At 41.0% G+C, this 23,627-nt stretch overlaps 2 protein-coding genes across 7 annotated transcripts in view; both read left to right on the top strand.

Moving 5' to 3' along the window:
• Positions 1–8,656, top strand: part of rims1b (regulating synaptic membrane exocytosis 1b) — a 58,607-nt gene extending 49,951 nt beyond the window's left edge. Inside the window, exons 23-27 of the mRNA XM_080760190.1 lie at positions 49–193; positions 485–597; positions 3,997–4,098; positions 4,411–4,550; positions 6,631–8,656. Of these exons, the coding sequence (XP_080616316.1) occupies positions 49–193; positions 485–597; positions 3,997–4,098; positions 4,411–4,550; positions 6,631–6,849 (719 nt within the window). The 3' untranslated portion in view covers positions 6,850–8,656. The remainder of the gene's footprint in view (positions 1–48; positions 194–484; positions 598–3,996; positions 4,099–4,410; positions 4,551–6,630) is intronic.
• Positions 8,657–16,741: 8,085 nt separating this feature from the next.
• kcnq5b (potassium voltage-gated channel, KQT-like subfamily, member 5b) overlaps positions 16,742–23,627 on the top strand; it is a 116,343-nt gene continuing 109,457 nt past the window's right edge. For all 6 annotated transcript variants that reach the window (XM_080759875.1, XM_080759872.1, XM_080759874.1 and 3 more), the window contains exon 1: positions 16,742–17,567. In XM_080759875.1, coding sequence (XP_080616001.1) covers positions 17,221–17,567 — 347 coding nt within the window. In that variant the 5' untranslated portion in view covers positions 16,742–17,220. The remainder of the gene's footprint in view (positions 17,568–23,627) is intronic.

The following is a 23,627-nucleotide window of genomic DNA, read 5'->3' as shown; positions in this document are numbered from 1 at the left end:
AACTGTTTTTTGCATGTGCTCTTTTGTGTTTGCTCCATATTCCTCCAGAGGGAAAGAGTAAAAAAGAGAAGGGTGCCCCCATTCAGAGGAGCGTGGAAACGGGCATGGCCGTGGAGCTGACCAGGAACATGAGCCGACAGCCAAGCAGAGAGTCCAACAATGGCAGCATGAACAGCTACAACTCAGAGGGGAAGTCAGTAAACCATATTCTTCCTCTTATGCTCTCTTTCCACAACATCTCTTTTGTTTTATTAACATGCCTTCGAGTGTGTGTCCTTCTGGAGACCCCTCCAAACCCCTTTTTTAATTTGGATTCTTCCAAGACCTTAAGGACTGTTAGCTTAAAGTATCTATCATATTCCACTGTGCCACACATGTCTTGTTTGGCCTTATTGCACAAGTTGCTTAATGTTATCTAGATAGTGTGACTGCTTATGTACGCCCTCTTGAGAGTCTAATATAGGTTAATTGTGTCTTGTTTCAGTTTGATATTCTCTGGAGTGAATCTAGGAGCCAACAGTCAGTTCAGTGACTTCCTGGATGGCTTAGGACCAGCACAGCTAGTAGGCAGGCAAACACTGGCTACACCCGCCATAGGTAAGTTATAAATGTACTATACATATATTTTTTCATGTGTGAATCACAGAACAATAAAATGCAAATAATCACAGTATAATACCAGTAAGGCGCCTGAGGTCGCGTGCAAGCATCCGCCTGGGTGACAGCAGACTGCTGGGCGAGCGCTGGCGCTTTGGCATGGGGAGTCAGATCAACATATGGAATGAATTATATACTGGCCATAAATGGAGCGTGTCTTGGGTGTACAGGGTTTGATGAGGTCAGATCAACATATGGAATGTCCGAACAGGTCAGGTCCATATGGAGATCTAAGGGTGGTGACTTGAGTGTACATGGTTTGATGAGGCCCCAGGTAGGGCCGGGCCTTAAACCTTTTCTCTTTTTCTCTGCTTTCTACGTTTATTATTGTAGCTAAAGCTAAAGGTACTAAAGATGCTAACTACTAGGGGCGGCAGTGCCAGTGGTTCAGGGGTAGAGTGAACGGATGGAGACCGCAAGATTCCCAGTTCGAATCTATGCTCCCCCAGAGTTAGGCCCCCATTAACCACTTCCAATAATATTACTTATAATATTACAGTTTTTAGAGCTGGGGGCGTGTGGTATGTCATATAGCAATTTTGGGCATGTTAAGAAGCGCTTTTGACACCCCGTGGATTGCGCAAAACGGCCTTGAATTAGTCATGGGTGTGTTTAAGGCGTGTTTGAGACGTACCCAATCAACATGTCCGTACTATTCTCTTTACCAGTCAGCTGATGTCACATACGGAATGCGCACATTTCTTCAGGCTGGCACCATAGAAGACATGACATATGACTTTGTCACATTTGGGTTAATTATTCCTATTGCACTGCATGCTGTCACCTTTATGCCTCAAAATAATTTGTTTCTATTGAGAAACACCAGTAAAATTATATTTTAATTAAAATTATAATTATATTATATTTGAAATGAGTAATGAGTTGAATGCGTGGTGCGTAATGCTGTGGCCCGTGATGGTATATGGTCTTCGCTCGTAGCATTTTATTGAAGAAGACTTGAATCGGGTGTGATACAGCGTATGAAAGCAAACTTCCCAAGGATTATGGAGATGTTTTTATTTTTTTTTAAGGTTGAGAAATGAAAGAATTATGGCCGTTTCTAATCTCAACATTTCACAAAAAAAAGACGCAGCCAAAGAGCTGTTGCCATGTCTCATAGAAACAAGTAAATAGCTATATAAAATAATCCCAAAATAAGCGCATATAACAGGGTTCTGTAACCTATTTTAAATGAAGTGCCATGTTTTTATTTTTTGCTGCCCTACATGCCAGCCGGCGTAAAGGGCAGTAAGTAAGTAGTAAGTAAGAGTCTGCCATATCCAGATTAATTTTAATGACACCACATTAAAATAAAAAACATATTTTGATTGTCCACAAATATAAAGTTCTTCCATCTTTTTAAATATTTTCTTGCACATTGTTATAATGATCATTATATATCCGCCTGCAGTCAGAGTTCATAGTTTTAATGAATGAATGTGATGCATTGTGAGCTGGTAGATCTGCTATTTTCAAAAGTAATCTTGGAAAAATGTAATTTTTTTGGATTAGCCGTCCTTAGTTGGGCAAATGCATTCATCTGGGGATCCTTGACATGGGAATGTGCTGTGTGAGGATCACTGGTTTAAACAACATTAAGAGAAAAGCCCAAATAACCACTTTAGAAACAAGAAAAGCAACCACAACTACCAATATTTACAAGCAACTTTACAGAAAAAGAAGCCACTTATAATAAATGTGTTTATGAGGTGGTCAGACCCACGTCTAATCGTTATGCGCTGAGTGTTTTTAGGTCAAGGGGCTTAATAGAAAATTGCGCAAAGCGAAAATAATTAACATATGGACACTCCCACAATGCTAAAATATTCAGGAACGCCATATGCCATATGTTTGTGCGTTCAACACGGGACGATAAGGCTTTCATAATAACATTGTGCGCAGAGCGAGGCCAATTTATGTATTACCCCAGTGTAAAACGGAAGTGGTTAATGGGGGCCTAGTGTCTAAGTGTCCTTGAGCAAGATTAGGGGTTCCTAATCCGGGCGCAGCTGCACTAATAACTTTATACCGTCTAGAGTTTAAATGGACAGCTATCAGTCAAAAGGGAGACATCGAAGAGGAAGGATGGGTGGGGAGGATCAACATATGGAATGTCAGAACAGGTCAGCTCCATATATGGAGATCTACAGGTTTGAGGTGAGATGTAGAGTTGCTGGCCAATATTGATGACATCAGGGATCTCCATATATGGGCTAATATTGATGACATCACACGTGATGTCACCTGCAGTCACAGAAATTCAATTAAAGCAGTTAGAGTTACAGACACAATATGGATATCAAGTTCTAAACTCTGCCAGAGAGGAAGAACTGTAGGCTATAGTACAGAAAGAAGTACAGTATAGCTTTCCAAGAAGGGCTTACAAAATCACAATGTTTGTTGCACCTCTCTACAAGAGAAGACAACCAACCTTATCATAAAGGACACAATGGTATCACATCTGTCCTCACTAATAGATCTGAGGGCAGAGTTGGCTCAGTCTACTTAAATGTAGGCTGTAAGTCATAAACAAATACATAATGTTTTTCCACTGTCTTTTCCAATAACATACGCAGACGTTCAGCCAAGAACTATTATAATTACTCTAATGGCAGCCAAACTACATGTTGTTGTTGGATATGCATGCTAAAGACATACTGTACCAACACAGATGCAATGTGTTTTAAATCCCAAGGAAAAGGACACAGTGTTTAACATTTGACCTCATACTTTGGCAAGAATGGCGAAAATCATTTAAACTCATTTAAACTCAGAGAGCAGATAGGAATAGTTATGTATCTTTGATTCTAGCTTCTATCCTGTATATACCCTATAAGACTGTGGTTCTCAACCTTTTCTAGATCAGGATTCACTTGAAAATCTTAAAAGCGATCACGGCTCACCATTGGCTGCCTTGTTAAATGGTCAGATGTTTAGGCCAGGGGTTCTCAACCTTTTGGGCTGGGGACCCCCAAAAATGCTTTGGTGACCCTCCGAGGGGTCGACCCACAGGTTGAGAACCCCTGGTTTAGGCAACATACATTTCAGAGCATGTTTATTTTAAAAAGATCAATCAATTGATTATGTTCTGGCTTGGACCAGTGGAACCAAGTTCCTATTTATCGTATCCCAAGGAAAACAAAAATGTCAAGGTTTTAAAGAAAAGATGCCATTATTCTTTTTTATATTGCATTATCGTTATACAATTATTGGTAATATTATTCTTTGGAGGCCCACTTGTAATATCCCCACGGCTCCAGCCCACAGGTTGTGAATCGCTGCCTTAAGATTTCATTTCATCATAGCCAATAAGTCTCTTTGATCTGTTGATTCCTATAGGTGACATTCAGATTGGTATGATGGACAAGAAGGGTCAACTGGAGGTGGAGGTTATTCGAGCCCGGGGACTTGTACAAAAGCCAGGATCCAAATCCCTCCCTGGTAAAGACTAGACGTTATCTGTAGATACTAGAGAACTACTAAACATCATATGCTTGAGGCTAATTACACACAGTAAAGTCCTGCATTGTTACGTTAACGGATAATGAACACTGTAGAAAAGTACATTTTACAAATATCAAATTCTTGTACTTTTGTACCTTTTTTATTTTTATACAAATTGCCCAGTGTGTCCAGTGGATTGCCAGTGGATTGCCTTATGGGGCCAGCCATAATATCTGATCTAGATTATAACATTAGTGAGTATCTTTGTTCTCACTAATGATTCTTTGATCGTTTTGTTTATATTTTCAGCTCCATATGTCAAGGTCTATCTGTTGAATAATGGAGCATACGTAGCCAAAAAGAAAACCAAGATTGCACGGAAAACTCTTGACCCGCTGTACCAGCAAGCACTGCAATTTGAGGAAAGCCCACAGGGAAAGGTCTTACAGGTATGTTGGAGAAAACTAAATAATTATTTTATTTTATTTTATTTTATTTTATTTTATTTTATTTTATTTTATTTTATTTTATTTTATTTTATTTTATTTTATTTTATTTTATTTTATTTTATTTTATTTTATTTTATTTTATTTTATTTTATTCACTTTTTTTGTTCCCGATACCACAATTTCTGTGTTAGCCGAAACCGAATACCGATTCGGGTGTTCAGATCTTGTGTTTATAGCTATCTAGCTATATATCTCGTGTTGTGTTTATAGCAGACTCCTCCAGTGCCGTATCCAGGGAATAATCAGCAGGGGGGCATTCATATTTCCAAGGGGGGCACTTGATTTTTCAAGTTCACATCCATATATAGCAATTAAGCTCTCACATAGGCCTATACAATAAAACAACACAAAAGGCTTGGAGAAGGGCTACTTACACCAAAACAAATAATATAGCCTAATTATTGTAGCCAACAGAACAAACAAACAAACATAGCCTATATACTGTCATGTGGAAACACGATCGCATCGCACCAACAACACAATGAACACAATGAGCATCTCCACGGCGGTAGGAAAGTAGAAAAAAAAGACTATAGCCTATGCACCAACCATTAATCACCAATAAATAGTTGAGCATTTAGGCTTATAGTGTCTTTTATATGTCGCCATCTCCACGGTAGGGGAATATGAGTAAAAGTTTATGCACCAACCAAAAACAACAAGTCTATATAGTGTATTTATGTCGGGAGGCAAAGGGGGGGGGGGTCTGCGCGTCTGTCTCCCTCCCTCCAAATGTCGGCACACGTCAAATGCTCTTTAGAGAGCGCATGCTTATTTAAGCCTTTGTTTGATTCTGTTGCGTGCTTTCAATTACGAAATTCTTTCAATGTGAATGTAGTCTCAACATTGCCATTACATGCTGCACGGAATTTCCTGCATGGGAAACAAAATGCAACATCTGTCTCCAGCCAGTCCCTGCCCTGAAACCATGCACTCATAAACGAGCGTTTTTTGCCATGAAGGCTACTTGGGTATTTGTCCCGTTTTACCTGATTCGGTGACGGTGTGCCAGAACCAAGAACCCCTGGTGGAGAAGCATGCGGTGGTGGTGGAGGTCCGAAAGTTGAGCTGCTGCTGTGGAAGTTGCTACAGCAGCCCTCTGCCTCACTGGAATAATGCTATCCGACACTCGCGAACCCCCAGTAATGTGATCCGACGACCGAATTTCGTTGTGCATTTAGTAGTGCTCGGTGCTCGAACGACTCCCCGCAATATTAACAACAACAGGCGACATGGCGGTGGTTTCAGTATCGTCATCAGTCTGCCTTTCTGAAGGTGCTGGTGGGTTTATAGAGTTTAGTGTTTTGGCTTTGAGCCAGTTCCTAATATCCATGCTTCAATTTTCCGGTTTGGGTTTGTTTTCACTGTGACTGAAGTCTGAAAATATTTGAATTGATATTTGCGTGGCAACACAGGTAATGACGTAGCTTTTGGTGCGCTGCATCAAAACGAATCCGACTAGGTGCACCGACTAGGTGCCAGTGTACTTTTTATTATTGCATTTTTATTACTATGAATTCATTACAAAATGTAAATTTATTATAAACACAAAGAACATGAAAATAACACATTATATATATTTTAAACCTGTAAAACATTAAAAATAATGGTGGGGTAGGGTTCTGGACTGGGGGGGCACAAAGTCTATCTAGGGGGGCAGCGCCCCCTAGTGCCCCCCCGTAGAAACGGCACTGGACTCCTCACTCATATGTGCACTTGCAGTTTGGGCAACTTGAAAGCAAACTCCACATGCCCCAACATTTTATTTACCTGCCATAGTGTCAACCCCTTACCCCTGTATCGGATCGGTGGTACTGGTTAGACTGGCATATTCGCCGATACCGATATTCGCCGATATGACAAGGGCTGATACTTTTCCCATACTGATACAGTATCGGGACATCTCTATCTAACACCAATCTTGAACGTACAGTAGGCTATGTATGTAGAGGCGTCAAAGATTATGTTTTGTGTGCCGAACAGTTTTGTAGTGATTGCCTCGTATCTTCTCTGCCGACAGGTAATTGTCTGGGGAGACTACGGACGCATGGACCATAAAAGCTTCATGGGAGTTGCACAAATCCTATTGGAGGAACTGGACTTATCAAGCACAGTGATTGGTTGGTACAAGCTGTTCCCACCTTCCTCCTTGGTGGATCCCACACTAGCTTCCCTAACTCGACGAGCCTCCCAGTCATCCCTCGACAGCTCCTCTGGACCCCCAGGGGTTCGATCCTAGTGGACCAATAGGACTACGTGGCTTTAGTGAATACCTAACTCATGAACGTACTGTAGAGAAAAACAAATGAATGAATGGAAATGTAGAGTAACTACAATCAGAGACAGAGTCACAATGAGAAAGCTTTGTTGAGATTTGACAATCACTCCTGTTGCATTTGATTTTGTCTGAACTCTGTGTTTTGATGTTTTCATTTCCATTTAAAGAAAACTTTAATTGTTTTTCTCCGTTCATAAGAACAGAAGACCTAGGGCTTTTGATAGATACAGTAATAACATGCAGTAAGTACAATAAAAAAGTGGCATATATTAAAGACTGAACAGAAAATGAAGCAGGGTGGTTTTTAAATGGAATCAACAATTTAAAAAAATAAATAAACAAAGAAATGTACGTTAGCGTCAGAATGTATGGACTGAGACAGAGGTAATCATCCTCCATAACTGCAGGTGGCGCTATCATGTCCTGTCTGCAGTGGCCTCCTCCAAAACCCTGATAAGACTGCCAGCACTTCTGTTCCCAGGCAGAGTGTTTTCCTGGGGGTGGTCAGGCTGGAAGCCCAGGGCCTTTTCTGGTGCCTAGACCTCAGAGCCGCATCACTGGCCCTTCTCTCTGTCTAATGGCTCTTTTCGACTACGAAGGGCAACCCAGAACACATAACCTAGAACTTTTCAGAGCCCGTGAATTTCTGTGATTTTTTTCCCATTTAAGACTCATTTAACCACTTAAATCCACTATTTTTAGTAAAATGGACCTGAGTTGCAATTTTATTTGGATCGCTTTTTCTTGGTCTACACACCAAATCTCTTTGCAAAAATGTAAAACACAATGCTTCGTGATTTGACCCTTGTGAGCTTGTAGAGCAGCTATTGTTGGCGAATGTTCCCTCCAGAATAGGAATGCTGAGGTTCAAGTGGTTATAAAAAGCAAAAATGGCTGATCTACAAGCTCACATCGCAACACTATTTTCGCTATTTTAGAAAACATTTGGAAGTGTAAGTTCTGGGTTCCCACAACTCATGGATAGTACCACATTCTGAGCAGGCCCTAAATTAGGTTCTGAGAACCTCATCTGAAACTGAGCTGTTTGAACAAATCTAGAATCCGTGAAATACGTTGGACGGTTCACTTAGTCGAAAAGATCTGTAAAGCTCTCATTTTCAATACGTTTACCATGGCTAACCTGAAGCCACACTGTTTTACTGTGTCTTTTATTTGTTGGTTCCTTCCCCTTTGTTACTTCTAGCACAAAATGTTTTTACAACGCGTTAAAGGTTAATGATATGTTTTCAGTCCAATGTGTGCATGGAGAGAAGGGGAAAAAATGGAAAGAAAAAAAAAACTCTGAAACACAGGGGCACTGGTTTGATGGTGACACAACTTAGATTTTTACACTTGGCGATGAGATTAGCGTGCAATGTCCTTTCTTTGTTTCATCGCTGGCAAAAGTCCAGGTCGGTTGTCTTTGTATAGATGTATATTAGATCTCCCAGGAGGTTGACCAATAAATAGAATTTATGTCACTTTAAACTATCACAAGGGTGTCACATAACTGTAAAAAAGAAAAAAATACATTTGTCCAACCTTGCAAGAACAAGATACGCAAATATCTTTTATTTATGCTGTTTTGGGGAGCACATTCCCTCACCCCAGTACATATTTAGGGTTTTTAATCCAAATTTCAGTTTTATTGTTTTGAGATTTAAATGCAAGCACAAGAGCTTGATTTTTTTTACAACAAAAAGTCTAACTTTTTGAGAAAAAAAGCAAAAAAAACAACAAAAAATAACTGTCCCCCCCCTTATTTTGGTTAATTTCCTCTGAATCTAGATTTTTTTAAACAAAAGAAGAGTTGCTCACAGTTTCCCTTGTGCATCTCTGTGAATGTGAAAGTAATCAAATGGGCTGATCAAGTCAGTATACACAAACACCAACGCTCATTCTCCATTAGGTCCACAGACCCCTTCGAACTGGGCGGGGGCCGGGCCAGCATGACTTCGGAACATGTTCCAAGCTGCATGCACATTTTTGTAAAATGAAACAGATACAGAGAAGAAGAAAAAAAAAGATACTGAACTAGATTTGTGTGTTAGTTCCACATACCGTAGGCCCGCTTGTATGTTGCATGCAGTTGTACAGTTTGCTCGTACTTGAATATTAAAGAGATAAAACCAAGAAACTGAAGCCATTCCCATCACGCGAAGACATTCAAAATCAGCTGCAGTCTAGTCCATGTCTCTCATTCCGGTGCTGAATGTCTCTCAAACAACCAATTCCCACGATTACGTTGATGTCTTTTCTTAACCCAATGGAAGATGTACTGTACTGTACTGTACAGTACAGTAGCAGACCTCACAGCCCCCTTACTGTTATTCCACATCATAGTATACCTCCAAGGGGCTGAGATGATGTATGAATAAGTATGTGTAGTAAATCAGAGTCACATATTGTATGGAAATATGAATTATGTTTCAACATAATGATTTCATAATACCGCTATAACATGTACGGTTATGTTATATAAAGAATAACTTCAAATGCACAGAGTCATACACTGTAAATACTCAACAACCATTCATTAGGTTGGGTGATATTTGCAATGGGGCCAAGTCATATAATGTGGAGTGATTGTACACGTCACTAGGGACCAGGCAGTGGGCTTTGAGTCCATGGTGGGATAATACAAGGCAATTGACTTGGGTCATCAACTGGCCAGTCTTAAACATAGGGTTACTAGGCCATATTAACTCTAAAACTGTTGTGTGAACACTTCCTGTGCTTCAAACCCAATGTCTAACCCAGCCATGTAGAGTCCCACAAAATGACAATTGACTTTCGTTTTCATCGTCCAGTGAGGCAGGTTTTCTTTTTACTTTGTCAGTATTATCGGGGGAAAAAATGCTGATTGTTTACAATTTATTTGTTCCACTGAAATGACAAAAGAAAAATTGAAAAAAGTTAAGTATTCACTGCAGCATTTCTTGTTTGTATAACAGATGTGGCTCAAATGATGTGTATGTTTTATATAAAAAAGAGTTCATTTTTATTATTTACAAATAAAAGAATGTGTGGAAGAAAGCTTGTTCTGACTCACCCTCAATTGAAATCGCCATCAAGGTTCTCCCTCAAATATCTCCTGACTGACTGCTAAAAAAGAATTGTACTTGGAAAAATAAATAAAGAATATATTAAATTATATTAACACCCTGATTAACATGATGTCAATAGGTCAGAACAAAATAGTTGAATGGTAGCTGTTGCCATGCAGGATAATTTGTCGATGTTGTGTGGAAACCTCTCATGTACTTCAGGAAATGGAAAAATGGTCCTGTGTTCCAAATGGATCCAATGTTAGTCACACACTCTTACTTTACTTTTTATTGGTTAAATATTAATAAAAACCAATACACACACTTGACTTGACCACTTTTGTAGCATACAAAGTGTAGTGTAAAAAACACATTATATATATATATATAATAGAGCCGGGTGACAGCCGGAATGTAGACGGCACCCCGGGAGCAGTATGGGTTAGCGCCCCAGCCTGCATCCTCCGACCGTGAGGAGGAAGGCTTTATCCAAGGCGCTTTACATAGATTGTGCATTACATTCACCCATTCACACACACATTCATACATCGATGGCGGCAGAAACCATGCAAGGCACCAACCAGCACATCAGGATCAATTAGGGGTTCAGTGTCTTGCTCAAGGACACTTCGACACTAACTGCGGTTACCATCCAGCCACTCTACCCCTGAACCACCGCCGCCCCGGAGTGGACCTGGTGAGACGTAGAATTGCCAGAATTGTACCTCTCAATCCTGGCATAGTAGTTCCGACGTGGTTCCAACACACACACACACACACACACACACACACACACACACACACACACACACACACACACACACACACACACACACACACAGTAGATAGATAGATAGATAGATAGATAGATAGATAGATAGATAGATAGATAGATAGATAGATAGATAGATAGATATGTAACGGACCCACAGGTAATACTTTATTGTTTAGTATATATTCAGTGTTGTGAGGCATTGGAACAGGAAGTGTGCCAACAACTGATCACAGCTGATGTGAATCAGATGATTGGGACTCAGCTCAGCTGTGGCACTGTGGTTAAAAACAAGGAAATGCTGCCTCGCCCTCAGTACAGAGAAGACTTGGAACAGACAGCACACAAATGGTGTGGCTGAAGTTGGTTGGTTATGTGGATGGCTAAGGAAAGGGAGGCCAAAGGAACGGTCAAATGCCAACTAACCATGGAACGAACTGATGTCACACACAGAATATAGCACCTAGCTGGAAAGGGGGACAAGGTATTTTATTGATTTGCTTGCACTGTTATTGGTATTTGGTATTATTGTTAAAATGTATGCAGAAGGCTGTTTATGTATTGTGTAATGTACGTTAGTGTTGCATGGAAAATGTATTTTGTGCCTGAGATTGGAACAGTTTATGGATTATATTGTAGTGATTTATGACCATTGATACATTGTATTTTGTTTCTGTCCCAGTTCTACGTTGATCTATGAATAAAGCAACTTCAAAATCATCAGTTCAGACTTCATCCTTAAAAGGCCAGCTGGGTCCGCTACTAGATAGATAGGAAAGAAAGAAAAATAAATATGGAGATATGAGGTTTCTGCCTGACAGCAATGATATGTTTTTTGCTTGTGGGAAAGCTAATATTTTCTCCGACCCAACAAACTCGACCCTGCAGAGACTCAGAGCATCAGGAAAGTAGACAGAGAACACCCAGAGAGCGAGAGTGAAAGGAGAAGAGTTGCACAGCACAGATAACGCAATATAAATCCTAATACTAAATCAGTTATGTTCTGCAATTTCAGGCTTTATTCTCCCAAGCAGTACTGTATACCCCATGTTAACATTGAATAATTTGACAATTTTCACTAAAACCACCAGTATGGCTTTAAGCCAATACAATTATAAGCTGCATTTTGGTATGCATCATATACCTGTATTGTGTAGAGATTCTTAATGGTGACATCGACACAAAAAATAAACATACCTGTAGACAAAGTTGTCAAACAGTCAGTAGTTCATTTGATGAGACTATATCAAAATAAAAAACAAGTTACAGTACATCAATGGCTCTTATTCATTCTCCCTGAATTGAGAGTAATTCAAATACATTTCAGTTGAAATTATTCAATTAACTGAAAAAACAAGGACATGGACGGACAGACAGACAGACAGACAGACAGACAGACTGGGCAAACCTTTTCAGTGCGTGCGTACGTTATACGCCCACAAGTGGGCTGTATAAAGTGGAGTGCAGAGAAGGGGGGTCAGGCCACAACCCTGGGTGGGGGTCTACTGTGTTGAGGGTTAGAGGGATAACACCTGTGGTCTCCATCAGCACAGGCTGGGGTTGAGCCCTAGGTTCCTGAGCGTGTCAAATCTGAGGTATTGATAATTAATTCAGTATTATAAATATAAATGTGTATTATATTAAAGGCATGGACATACGTATAATCTAAGATCTATCACCAGTAATCTGAACATACAGTACATGCACAGACTATCAAGTGTGGATATGAGGTTGATATTATGTACAATGTGAGCCTGCCTACATGGTGGGTATATGGATAAAATATACAGTATATACCGCGGTCAATCAGTAGGGAATATAGTGAGCGATGTCTTCCTAAGAAGACATCTGTTATGGTACCTTAGCACACATCCCTGTAGTGTAGACCATGAGCAAAGGGCCAGAGTAAGGCAGGAGTCAATAGTCCAAGAACGGAACAGAAATGAAAGAGATACATACAGGATACATAGGCTCTACTATAGCCTGGCATGGCCAGACTAATATCATTGCATAGATATTGGTCTGGAACTTCGGCATGGAAGTCTTATTTCCAAGCAACAGTTACAAACTGATTCCAACATCACAGCAAAAAAAGTCTCACTTTGAATAGTGAGCTCTGATTGGTCACCCACGACACTGAGGAGTGCCAGACCCAATCTGCCCAGGGCATTTTTCCCCCAGTAGTAGATGTGCCTGGTTTCCAGACTAGTAATATAAGAACACATCAAAGGATTTTCTTTTGCGTGCAAAATCCTGTCTGTTTGTTTTTCCGTCTGTAGGTAGATACAATAAGCATATGTACTATACTTTTCCCTTTCAAACGATACAGTTTCTATGTTCTAGGCTCTAGTAGCTACAGAGTCTCACTAGAGGGTACCAAAATGGTCTCTTGTGCGACCTTACATATGACACAGTGCAACATGGCCTTGGGAGATTTATGTTCCACATCCTCTCGTTAAGCAAGCAGAGGGCCCCCGAAAAAACATCTGCAGGCAATCTTAACTGACCCCCCAACCCCCCATACTCCCCTCCGTTCCTCCCCTCCGCACGCATGCACGCACGCACGCACGCATGCACGCGCGCGCACACACACACGCACACGCACGTGCACGCGCACGCACACGCACACGCACACGCACACGCACGCACACACACACACACACACACAACCAAGCGCACCCCCCCAACTGCACCAGACCCTATTTTTCGTCATAGCATCAGAGGTTGTGACCTTGGCGTGCAATGCAGAGACATAACATTAGCCATGGAGGACCGAGAACCAGAGATCACACAAGACACAGGCCAAGTTCATTATCTTCCTGCTGCTCCCAGAAAGTGCCTCTATCCACTGAGGTCAAAGGTCACACTGATGGTTCATCCGCAGAAGGAGATGCCACGAATGTGGGTGGAAAATGGAAATATAATGAGGTTAATTTCATGTTATTACTTACGATGGCCGTTCCATATACAATGAGCAAAAATAGTTTGGATGAGGGCCAGTCATGTACTGTAAGTCAAATAATGCCCTCTGGGATTTTACTTATTATGTTCATGTGAATTGAACTGTTTCTCTGTGCCTGATCATCAACACACAGGTGTAAGCCCAGACCAGTCATAGTGTAAATGTAAAGGGCTGGTTCCTAATAACCAGCAGTAACCCGCAGTCACCAGCAGATGGCATGGTTTTGTTAGAGGATCGTCTATGAACTGATGATAGAATTCACTGTGCCTGTGTTGAAACCTTTAGATAAGATGATGGCTGGTGAGTGGTGACAGAATATCATGTGCACTCCCATGGGTTGGAAAAGCAGCCACAGATACATAGGTTTAAGTACATGAACACACACAGATACTTTATGTATAAGTGTGTGTGCGTGTGATGTGTGTACACGCACGCCCAAACACAACGTATGCACTGAGTTGTCTGAGTATATTAAGACTGGGTGCTGACTCTTACAGACACACCATACAATGGTGTCCGGTGAATACTGGAAGGCTGCTTTCTCTCTCTCTCCAAACCATTCAATGGAGTTTCATTGAGATCAGCCAAGTTCAAACATCACACATGGCCAGCACTTTGCTAACGAAAGCATTCTGTCAGATTCAGCATGCTATTCTTAGCATGTGATGATGAGGCAGCCTTAGGGAATAGCACATCACGCAGGCCATTCAGCAGTGGTGGAAAGTAAATTAAGTACATTTACTCAGCTACTTAATAAGCAAAAAGCAAAAATAATTGAGGTATAGTCTACTATTTGTAATACTTTATAGTTCTACTACGTCTCAAAGGCAAAAACTGGATGGGTGCAGGTCACCTATAACTGAAGGTGCTGCAGTTGTGTTTTTGTCTGTGCATGTGCATTGTGTGTGCCTTGTCTGTTTGAGGGATTGTCCTAATCCAGAGGGATGGTCAGCAGTAATGCATTCACAAAAAAATGTAATAGCATCTTTGTCATTGACACGTGCACGCGCACGCGCACACACACACACACACACACACACACACACACACACACACACACACACACACACACACACACACACGTACAAAAAAACATAATCTCTCGCCTGCCTTCGGATGGCAGATAATTACAATCCAGTAATATGTTGAAATGGGCCATTTTGCTTAATGAGTAAGCTACTTTAAAGTTGTTTGAATAACTTAAATATTGCTTATTCGACAAAGAGAGTTTAACAATAGCTTGGCCAAAATGATTGGTACCCTTTAAAAGTTATACAAAAATAATGTCATTGTAGTGATACTTTTAACTTACCGGTATTCTGATTGATTAGCCTGATCCACATACTGTATGACATAGGTTACAAGACTAACTCAAAAACATCTTGATGTTCCTTTTGACCACTTAATAATATTAATATTATTAAGATGTTTAAGGCCAACATCTCTGAACGTAAGGAAGAGGAAAATTGGACAGTATTGAACAAATAATTTTAAATGGCCAAACCAAGGACATTTCAAAACTGATCTTCAAGTTTATGGTTTCAAGTCGCACCATCCGTTGTGGTTTGAGTGAAAATGGGCTCTATGGCAGAAGACCCAGGAAGACCCCACTTCTAAGGGAGACACAAAGAAGCCAGGCTGTAGTTGCCAGTAAATTGACAAATCACAGTCCTTCTGGGAGAATATAACCTACTTTGGAAGATGAACAAAATTGCAGCTTTTCACCACTATGTTCACAGAAGAAGAAAAGGTTCAGGTTGCTTGAATCTATAGGCAGGGCACAATTAATTCAAGACTATCAAGGCATTTTTGAGAGAAACATGTGCTAAAAAAGTTGTGTGTAATGAAACATATACATCCAAATTCAGAAAGCACCTAAAAATGGAACAGAAGACATCTGATGTGGCTTGCTATGAGCCCTGATCTGAATCCCTTTGAATAATAATGTGGAAAAATATTAAACTTGATGTTGGGAGATCATGCACCCATCAAACCTGAGATAACTGGAGCAGTCTGCTGAGAGGTGGGCCAAACCAACAAGTGTAGAACATCTTATTCAAAAGAAAGTGCTTGACTGAAGTTAGTGCTTCCAAAGGCTGTGCTGTGCTGCAAAATATTAAGTTATCTGCATGTAACAATATGTTTTGCCCATTTTCATTCATTTTAAATATTATAATTGAATCAAAGGCAAAGTTCATGTTCAGTTCTATTCCATCATGCAGTGCAATTTTGCAAAACAGAATGATGGAATGATTGTCTCCCACGCAGGTGAGCACAATTACTCTTCAAAGAAAGTGGGAGAAATAGAGAGGAAGTATGACTTAACGTTCATTCAACGTCTTTTAGCCCACCATGGCCCAGCCACATGAACTTCCTACCAGCTGTAGTAGGCCTATGCAGATAACAAAACATGTTGGTAATCTGCTTTCTTTCTATTTTTGTTCGTGGTAGAAATTAAGTTGTATCGAAAATTGTTGTCTCCCTTTGTAGCCCTCATTATAGGCATATAGGCCCGCCGCCTATTCTATAAATAGTAATATAAAAAGAACGAAAGAAAGAAACAGATTTTAATTAATTGATCGAAGTATTTATTAACAGTTTGCAGAATTACAGTAGCTTACAATTTCAAGAGGATCTAAGCTTGTTCAATTCATCATAACATAAAGACGTACACTTATAGCCAAAGAACAGAAACCATTGTTTATGCCTACAATGCAACGGCTTTGTTGTCATACATACACACACACGCACACACACGCACACGCACACACACACACACACACACACACACACTTGTGTCTTGATTTTTCCAAACGAAGGAATGGAAAATTCATTACAGTAGCCTACTTAGTATTATATTAGCCACTTGGACGCTGAAGCGTCATGCACTTGTGTGAGGAAATTAAACTACATGCATGTGGACTGGCTTGCTTTGGGTCGCCTAATTTGCATCGCTATTGCTCTCGAGGGAAATTCCGTATCAACGGAAATAACCGTGTTTTTCAGACTTACATCAGCACAGCACAGCACCCATCCCAGGCATTTGAAGCAACGCTGGGCAATACTCGCAGAAATCATGTAACCGGTGTGAGAGAATTAATCATAATATCAGCTGCGCGCTGCTTCCGGGGGCAACAGGCTGCAGGAAAGAAACCAGAGTACAAAATTAATGTTGTACGGTTCATTTTAGCACGCTCTCCTCACCAGCAATCCATTCTATTACGTAAAGCCCACCACCGCACAACATTTTGGACAGTGCTATTATTGGGTAAGATGAAGTTGCCAAAGAAAACGCGCGGCGGGCGCACTGGGTAGCATTGCGCGCTTCGTGGTAGCAAATCCACTGAGGACTTTGAGGTTGATGCGAGAGGAAAGAGGGCGGTCAAACAGTGACGGTAAACAACGTGTCTCGCTTTGGCTTATAGTTCCATCCTCAATGCATTACTACTAGCAATCTGGAGCGGTGACATTTCGTGTATTAGTGTGCCCACATAACTATAATATAGACACGCATGCTCGTATAGGCACTTCATTCCCGCTCTGGTGATGCCATGCCCCGCAACCACAGCGGTGATGAAGGCGCCGGCACAGGGCTCTGGATGAGGACGTCGCCAGGACACCGTGACGATGGCTATGGCTTGAACGACTTGGAGTCCGTACGAAGGATGATGATGAACAACGCGGGAGACGGATTGCTGTCAGCTTCAAGTGCCACGGTGACGGCTGGTTTAGAGAACCTGGGGGGGAAGCAGGGAGCCAGGCTCAGCCTGCTGGGGAAGCCGCTCATATACAGCGCGCAGAGCGGCCGAAGAAACGTGCGCTACCGGAGGCTCCAGAACTACCTGTACAACGTGCTGGAGAGACCGCGAGCCTGGGCTTTCATCTACCATGCCTTTGTGTAAGTCTCTCTTTGCTGAAATGGTTATATCTCTCTTCATTGTCTCTATAGAAACTGTAGTGTACGTAGTTGCACTGATGTACTCACAACGCACACACACACACACACACACACACGCACACACACGCACAGCACAGTAGTCGCACACACACACACACACACACACACACACACACACACACACACACACACACACACACACACACACACACACACACACACACACACACACACACACACACGCACACACACGCACAGCACAGTAGTCGCACACACACACACACACACACACACACACACACACACACACACACACACACACACTTGTTGAGTGTTGAGCTAAAACGAATCGTTACAGGCTATATCAGGGCTATGTTTTCATTGAGAAATTCTGTAGCTCCACAGTCCAGACCAGTATAGTCCACCCCCATGTGGTATCCTACCTGTTTAACACATTTTCAAAAGCAGTTGGGACCTACATTAAATTAACTGTATATATTTGTATGTATAAGCCTAAGCCTAAGCCTCAGCGAATACCGGTAGATACTTTTTCATAGACTTTTTCAATAGATTTTCCAGCATACTACTACCCCTTTGTCTATATCCAGTTTGAGTTTAAACCTAATCACAGACCATGATTATGAAACTCTTAAGTGTGTGAATCATGGTTAGATGCACAGGTGGACAAGTATTGACCCCACTAAGAAGAGTAGCTACTCCTGGTTAAATTTACTCCACTACAAGTAAAAGTAGCACAGTCAAAATGTTCTCAAGTAAGAGTAAAAAAGTAATTGCTTTGAAATATTCTTAAGTATTCAAAAGTATGTATGTATGTTTAAAAAAATAGATACATTTCTTAATTTCTATATTGATGAATTGCTGTAATGTTTTCACAATGAATTTATAGGTTCTTGTAACTCTTGTTTCAGAGAAGTAACTCTCTAAAACCACCTGCACTGGTAATGCTTGTAGAACCACTACGTTATACAAAGCCTGCAGAAAGACCTATAAAAAACATAGAAATGACAGGAACCACCGCAACTAAATCATTTTACTCCTATAGGCCTACAGCCGCATACAAGATTTAACAATGCAGAGACCTTGAACTTGTATGATTACTAGTACTACACGTATATTTCTTTTGCATACTAAGATGTGTAAAAAAGGCTTAACAAGGTGGTCGAGTGTCATATTCAATGCTAAAATAGCCGATCTCACCCCCCAAAACAACCAACCTGAAAGTACTCAGTCTTCCTAGAAATGTATTAGGGTAAAAGTAAAATAATTGTCTTGGAAATGTACTTGAGTAAGAGTATAACTATAAAATAATAGTCTAATAGTACAGATCCTCAGACTCAAGTACATTTACTTAGTTACTGTAGTCCACCACTGGCTAGATGTGAACGAAATGTCATTGTCATGAAACCGTGGGTGTCATATAAGCATCCGACCTCCCCATCTCTGTAAATGTGAGCCAGAGGATGAGCACCTCTTCAACCACTCCAATTTCACAGCTCACTATGAAAAGACCCTCTCCCTTCGCTGTGAGCCATACAGTTATTGCAATTTACTGTGTAGGATTATTGCACAACATGATACTGTAACCCTCACTCAAAGCATTGTTCTCCTTATGTTTTTGCTATTAAGTCCTCCGCACATTGTGTACAAAGAAGGCTTTGTTTTGCTGGAGCATTGGACACTGCATTACTCAGCGCTCCATGCACATCAATCATCATACTACTACACATCAGAGCCTACACAATGACATCTCAATCTTGCGGAGACCCATAGTCGTCAAGTAGTAGCTCCTAGCTTCTATGTGGTGTCTGCCCCTCTGTGCTCACCAACCATCTCCTTTTGATATCTCACATAGTAGCATGAGGCCAGAGGGGAAGGAAGTTGAGCATGTGCAGACAGAGTAGAGCACCATCTTATATTAGGGGATGGTTCAAGTCACTGTGTGAGGAGGGGTTATAATCTTATACTATAATGGACTATAGGAGGATGGTGTTATCTTTGAGGTCTGGTGCGCGTCACCACTTTTTCCCCTTGCAGTGATGAGCAGCTCAGCTATTCACATGTCATATCAAACATTTAGCACCACACATATATCAAACTGATCACTCCTAGATGATGAAGCTCATCTTTTGTATTAGCACTGACAAAGTGATATTGTGAAAGTACCTATATCATTCAGCATGAAGAATTATAGTTCTACTTACACCTTTCTTTTGCTGTTAATTTTGCTAATAATAATAATGTTAATTAGAATAATAATGTTATAATGTTAATAATACCGTAATGTTATTTTTTATTTTGCTGTTTATTCAGCTTTTCTTAATGTTAGTATTTAGCATGTTAGCATTTCTGTCTTAAAAAAGCAGTTAAACAAGATGCGCCTGGCCATTCATTGTCATTGACTGAAAAAGGCTGTGTGTGTTATACTAATTTGATTGATCGGAGAAGCTCCCTTCAGTGCTTTCAGTGGTTAATGAAACCATCTTCTTTCTAACCAATTTCCTTACTTTTCCGAGCCAAAGCATCACGGACATTCAGAATTCTAAATGCACTTAACATCTAGACTTCATTGTGAGAGCATAGCTATTGTGAGAGCGAGTTATTTCCCATTTGACTTGCTCTTAGCCTTTCAGCAGCCATTGATGTTGAAAATGATAGTTCTCTAAGGGAGAACATTGACCTGTACCACGGTACCACCTGGCAGACGGTTCTCTGGCCAGGAACGGTGAAGTGCAGGTAAAGAACCGGACATTAGAAGATGTTTCACGACAACGTCAATAGCGCATTTGAAGATTAGCAGAGAATTTCATCCAAGACTCATAAAGCATTTGCGGAAAACTAGCCCTTAGTAGAGCATTCGTTGAAGATTAGCAGGGCCTTCACCAGTAGCTGAATACCACAATCTTTAGCAGAAGATAATTCTTTCAGCTGAAGATAATCCTCACAGCTGTCCCTGACCTCACACACAGCTGTCCTTCATATTAACAGATATAGCAACAGTCTAAACAGAATCCCTGGAGTGCATAACCTTGCTTCACAAACTCACCTGAGAATTGATAATCGTGTTCTAGCTAGGCCTGTCACAATTACGGTATTACTTAATAGTCGACCTGATCGCAATTATTTGAGATGATCACATTTATTATTTCGCATAATCGTTCCATGTTGAAAAAAGTTGATAGATACATTTAGATTTTCAAACAATTTCAGAAAAAGCAGATCTACCAGCTCAAACGACACGTGAGCTTTATTGGCCATTTCTAGTATTTTGTTATTTTGAAAGTATAAAGTTATTCACTATGTCAGTCATTTCTTGATATAGGCCCTATTTAAGTTTTTGTCATATAATGTCGGCCGCACAAGAACCCTGCCTCTCATGGAAAAGTTCTAACTGCACTCACCACCGGCGTAGGGTCTATTGGGCCACGCGGGCCGTGGCCCAGTCAGTTCTAACTTTGAAGAGAGGGGGCGAAAAAACAAAAAAAAACAACAAAAGATAGCCTACTTTGGCAGCCCTTGTGCATGCAAATTTTTGTTTAGTATAGCAAACCACAGCATGCAAGCCGCCTTGCGCCGCGATGCTAATTTGCCCAGTCAATCATTTGATCCACGCTACGTGCCTGGCACTCACGTGTAAATAATGCACCATCAAACTTTCAGATGTTGTTTTTCTCCCAGTGTGGACTGTGGAGGAAGAATGATTAGGATTTTTATTGTGATCTCTCGCCCTTGAAATATATAATCCATTGGTTTCTGTTGTGTTTGAACAATAATAGCAATTCCTCCTTCCAATGTCCTCAAAACCACACCTCCAGTCGCTGTCATAACGGGAGAGCCGCTTGATAGGTATTTTTGGGACTTGTTTGTAGATTTGAGCCGCTCATGAACACGGCAGCAGAGCCTGTTTGTCCATGGTTGCACACGCACCTGCAACCCATCAAGTATAATTTATGCTTCGTCCCGTGATGGTGTCACGCACGCAGACCTCTAAGCTCACAACAGTCGCATCCGCAATCCGATGTGAGCTTTTATATCAGCTGTTCTCTGTGCGCAATACTGTAAGAGGAGGTTGAATGGACTGAAACCAGTGCTGCCCAAAACAACAGATTTGGAGATCTGTTGGGAATTGATTACATGAAACAGTCGTGCGCTCAGTCCCAATGTTTGTAAACAAATAATTGGTCTATAAGGGACAGTCAAACGCATCACTCGTAAATAAGCTCCTTATTGGTGTTAGTGATACATTTTCCTGCATACAGTATATTTTTATCCTTTTCCCATGTGTGAAGGCAGGAGCACTGAGCCAGTCTTTGTGCTGAGTCGCCTTGCGCTCGAGGTCCCAGCCCGCCCTCTTTCCCCTTAGCGCACACAGTGCCGCCATTCATCTTACCTTAGGATTAACAAGCTCTTATCCTTGCAAGTATGTCAGCAGCAGGAAAGCATGGGGAAATGGATCCAGCATTCCTCCGCGTCGGGTTTCCGGGCGGGCATGTGGGACTGGGACACCGGGCTGAGTGGGGACACGGAGAGGCGAACCTAGATCTGTCCTCTCAGATGTCACAGACTTTATCTGTCACGAGATGAACGAGTCCAGTTGTGTTTTGGGATTTTGTGAGAACCACACATTATTATTATATATACTATATAACTATACAAAACATAATGTTTTTCTAATTCAATATATCAGTGCTTTGTGCACACTCATTACAAATTCCAATACAGAGTCAAACTAGATAAAGTGCCCTTTGGAGCACAGGTCTCCACCAGGGCAGATCAGGTTGTTGTGGCCTCCTGATGATTTGAGGCATTTTGTTCCAAAAATGTCTTTTGCAAAACTCCACCTGTTGGTGGCGCTATAACAGGCCAATGTGAAAAGGGTGGGATATATTCCTCAGCCTAGGAAAGTCTGTGAAAGATTTCACGTAAATTGCACGCTGCGTTCATGATTTGAGGCTTTTTGTTCAAAACGGAAAGCCAATTAGGATGGAATATGAAATATTGGACAGATCCGGCTTGAACACATGACTATCGAGATTGTGCGTAACGATTTGCAGGATTTTTGGACAGAATCTGGAGGAGTAATAGCAAAATATGTGATTTTCAAAAATAGGCTTCCTGGTAGCGCTATAGCAGGCCGTTCCGGAAAATTTGGGGCAGAGGTTCATCGTTGGCAAATTTGCAAGGTTTGGGTTAAAAATAGCAGATCTACTATCATACTATCAATAGCAGATCATAGCTGTCGCTATGTATATGAGGGCCATGAGATTTTGACATTCCCTTTGGTGTGCCTTGCACAACAAAGGCTTGAAAAACACTGCTGTAATGAACGCTTGTGCTTGTATGTACTGTATGCTGATATATGGGATAGTGTCAGACGCTCACTCTCATTTCCTGGTTTGATTCACTACCGGTAATTCAGGGTTTGAGGTTCAGTAGGAAATTAAATGAAAGATCTGTATTCCAAAACTGACTGAGGTTCTCTATTACCTTGTATGCCCAGCCACCAGCCATATATTTTTGTTATCATTGAGATGGTACCTTCCTTGGAAAGAGTATGATTTGACAACTTCTTGATGCGATTTAATGAGCTCTTGTTGCAGTAGTAGTAGCTAGTTTATAAAAAGTCCAAAACCCACAGTACAATCTTGACGCACGCAGGCATGCGCACACACACACACACACGCACGCACGCACGCACGCACGCACATATGTATCTAGTTTGTTCTATTGTACAGAAATCTAAAATAATAGTGTTAAATAGATCTATATTTGAATAGCGATCATTGCTATATGTAAACCCACTCTCTCCGGGTCTTTAGTAAACGAAAAATAAATCTTCAGGTCGGACTGCCAATTTTATCCAATGTGGAGAGAGAACTCATACAGGACAAGTGAGTAAATCTGATAAAATCGGTATTCAAAACTGAAAATATAATTTTCCATTTAAGAAAGAGTTGGAGAGACCCCTTTACTGAACAAATACCGGTATTCTATAAACGTGGTTTTCAACCCTTTTAAGTTTTCATATCAAGGTCCATTGTT

The sequence above is a fragment of the Protomyctophum bolini genome, assembly GCF_963924005.1.
Source record: "Protomyctophum bolini genome assembly, chromosome: 3".
Lineage (NCBI taxonomy): Eukaryota > Metazoa > Chordata > Actinopteri > Myctophiformes > Myctophidae > Protomyctophum > Protomyctophum bolini.
This window is presented reverse-complemented; position numbering and strand designations above follow the sequence as displayed.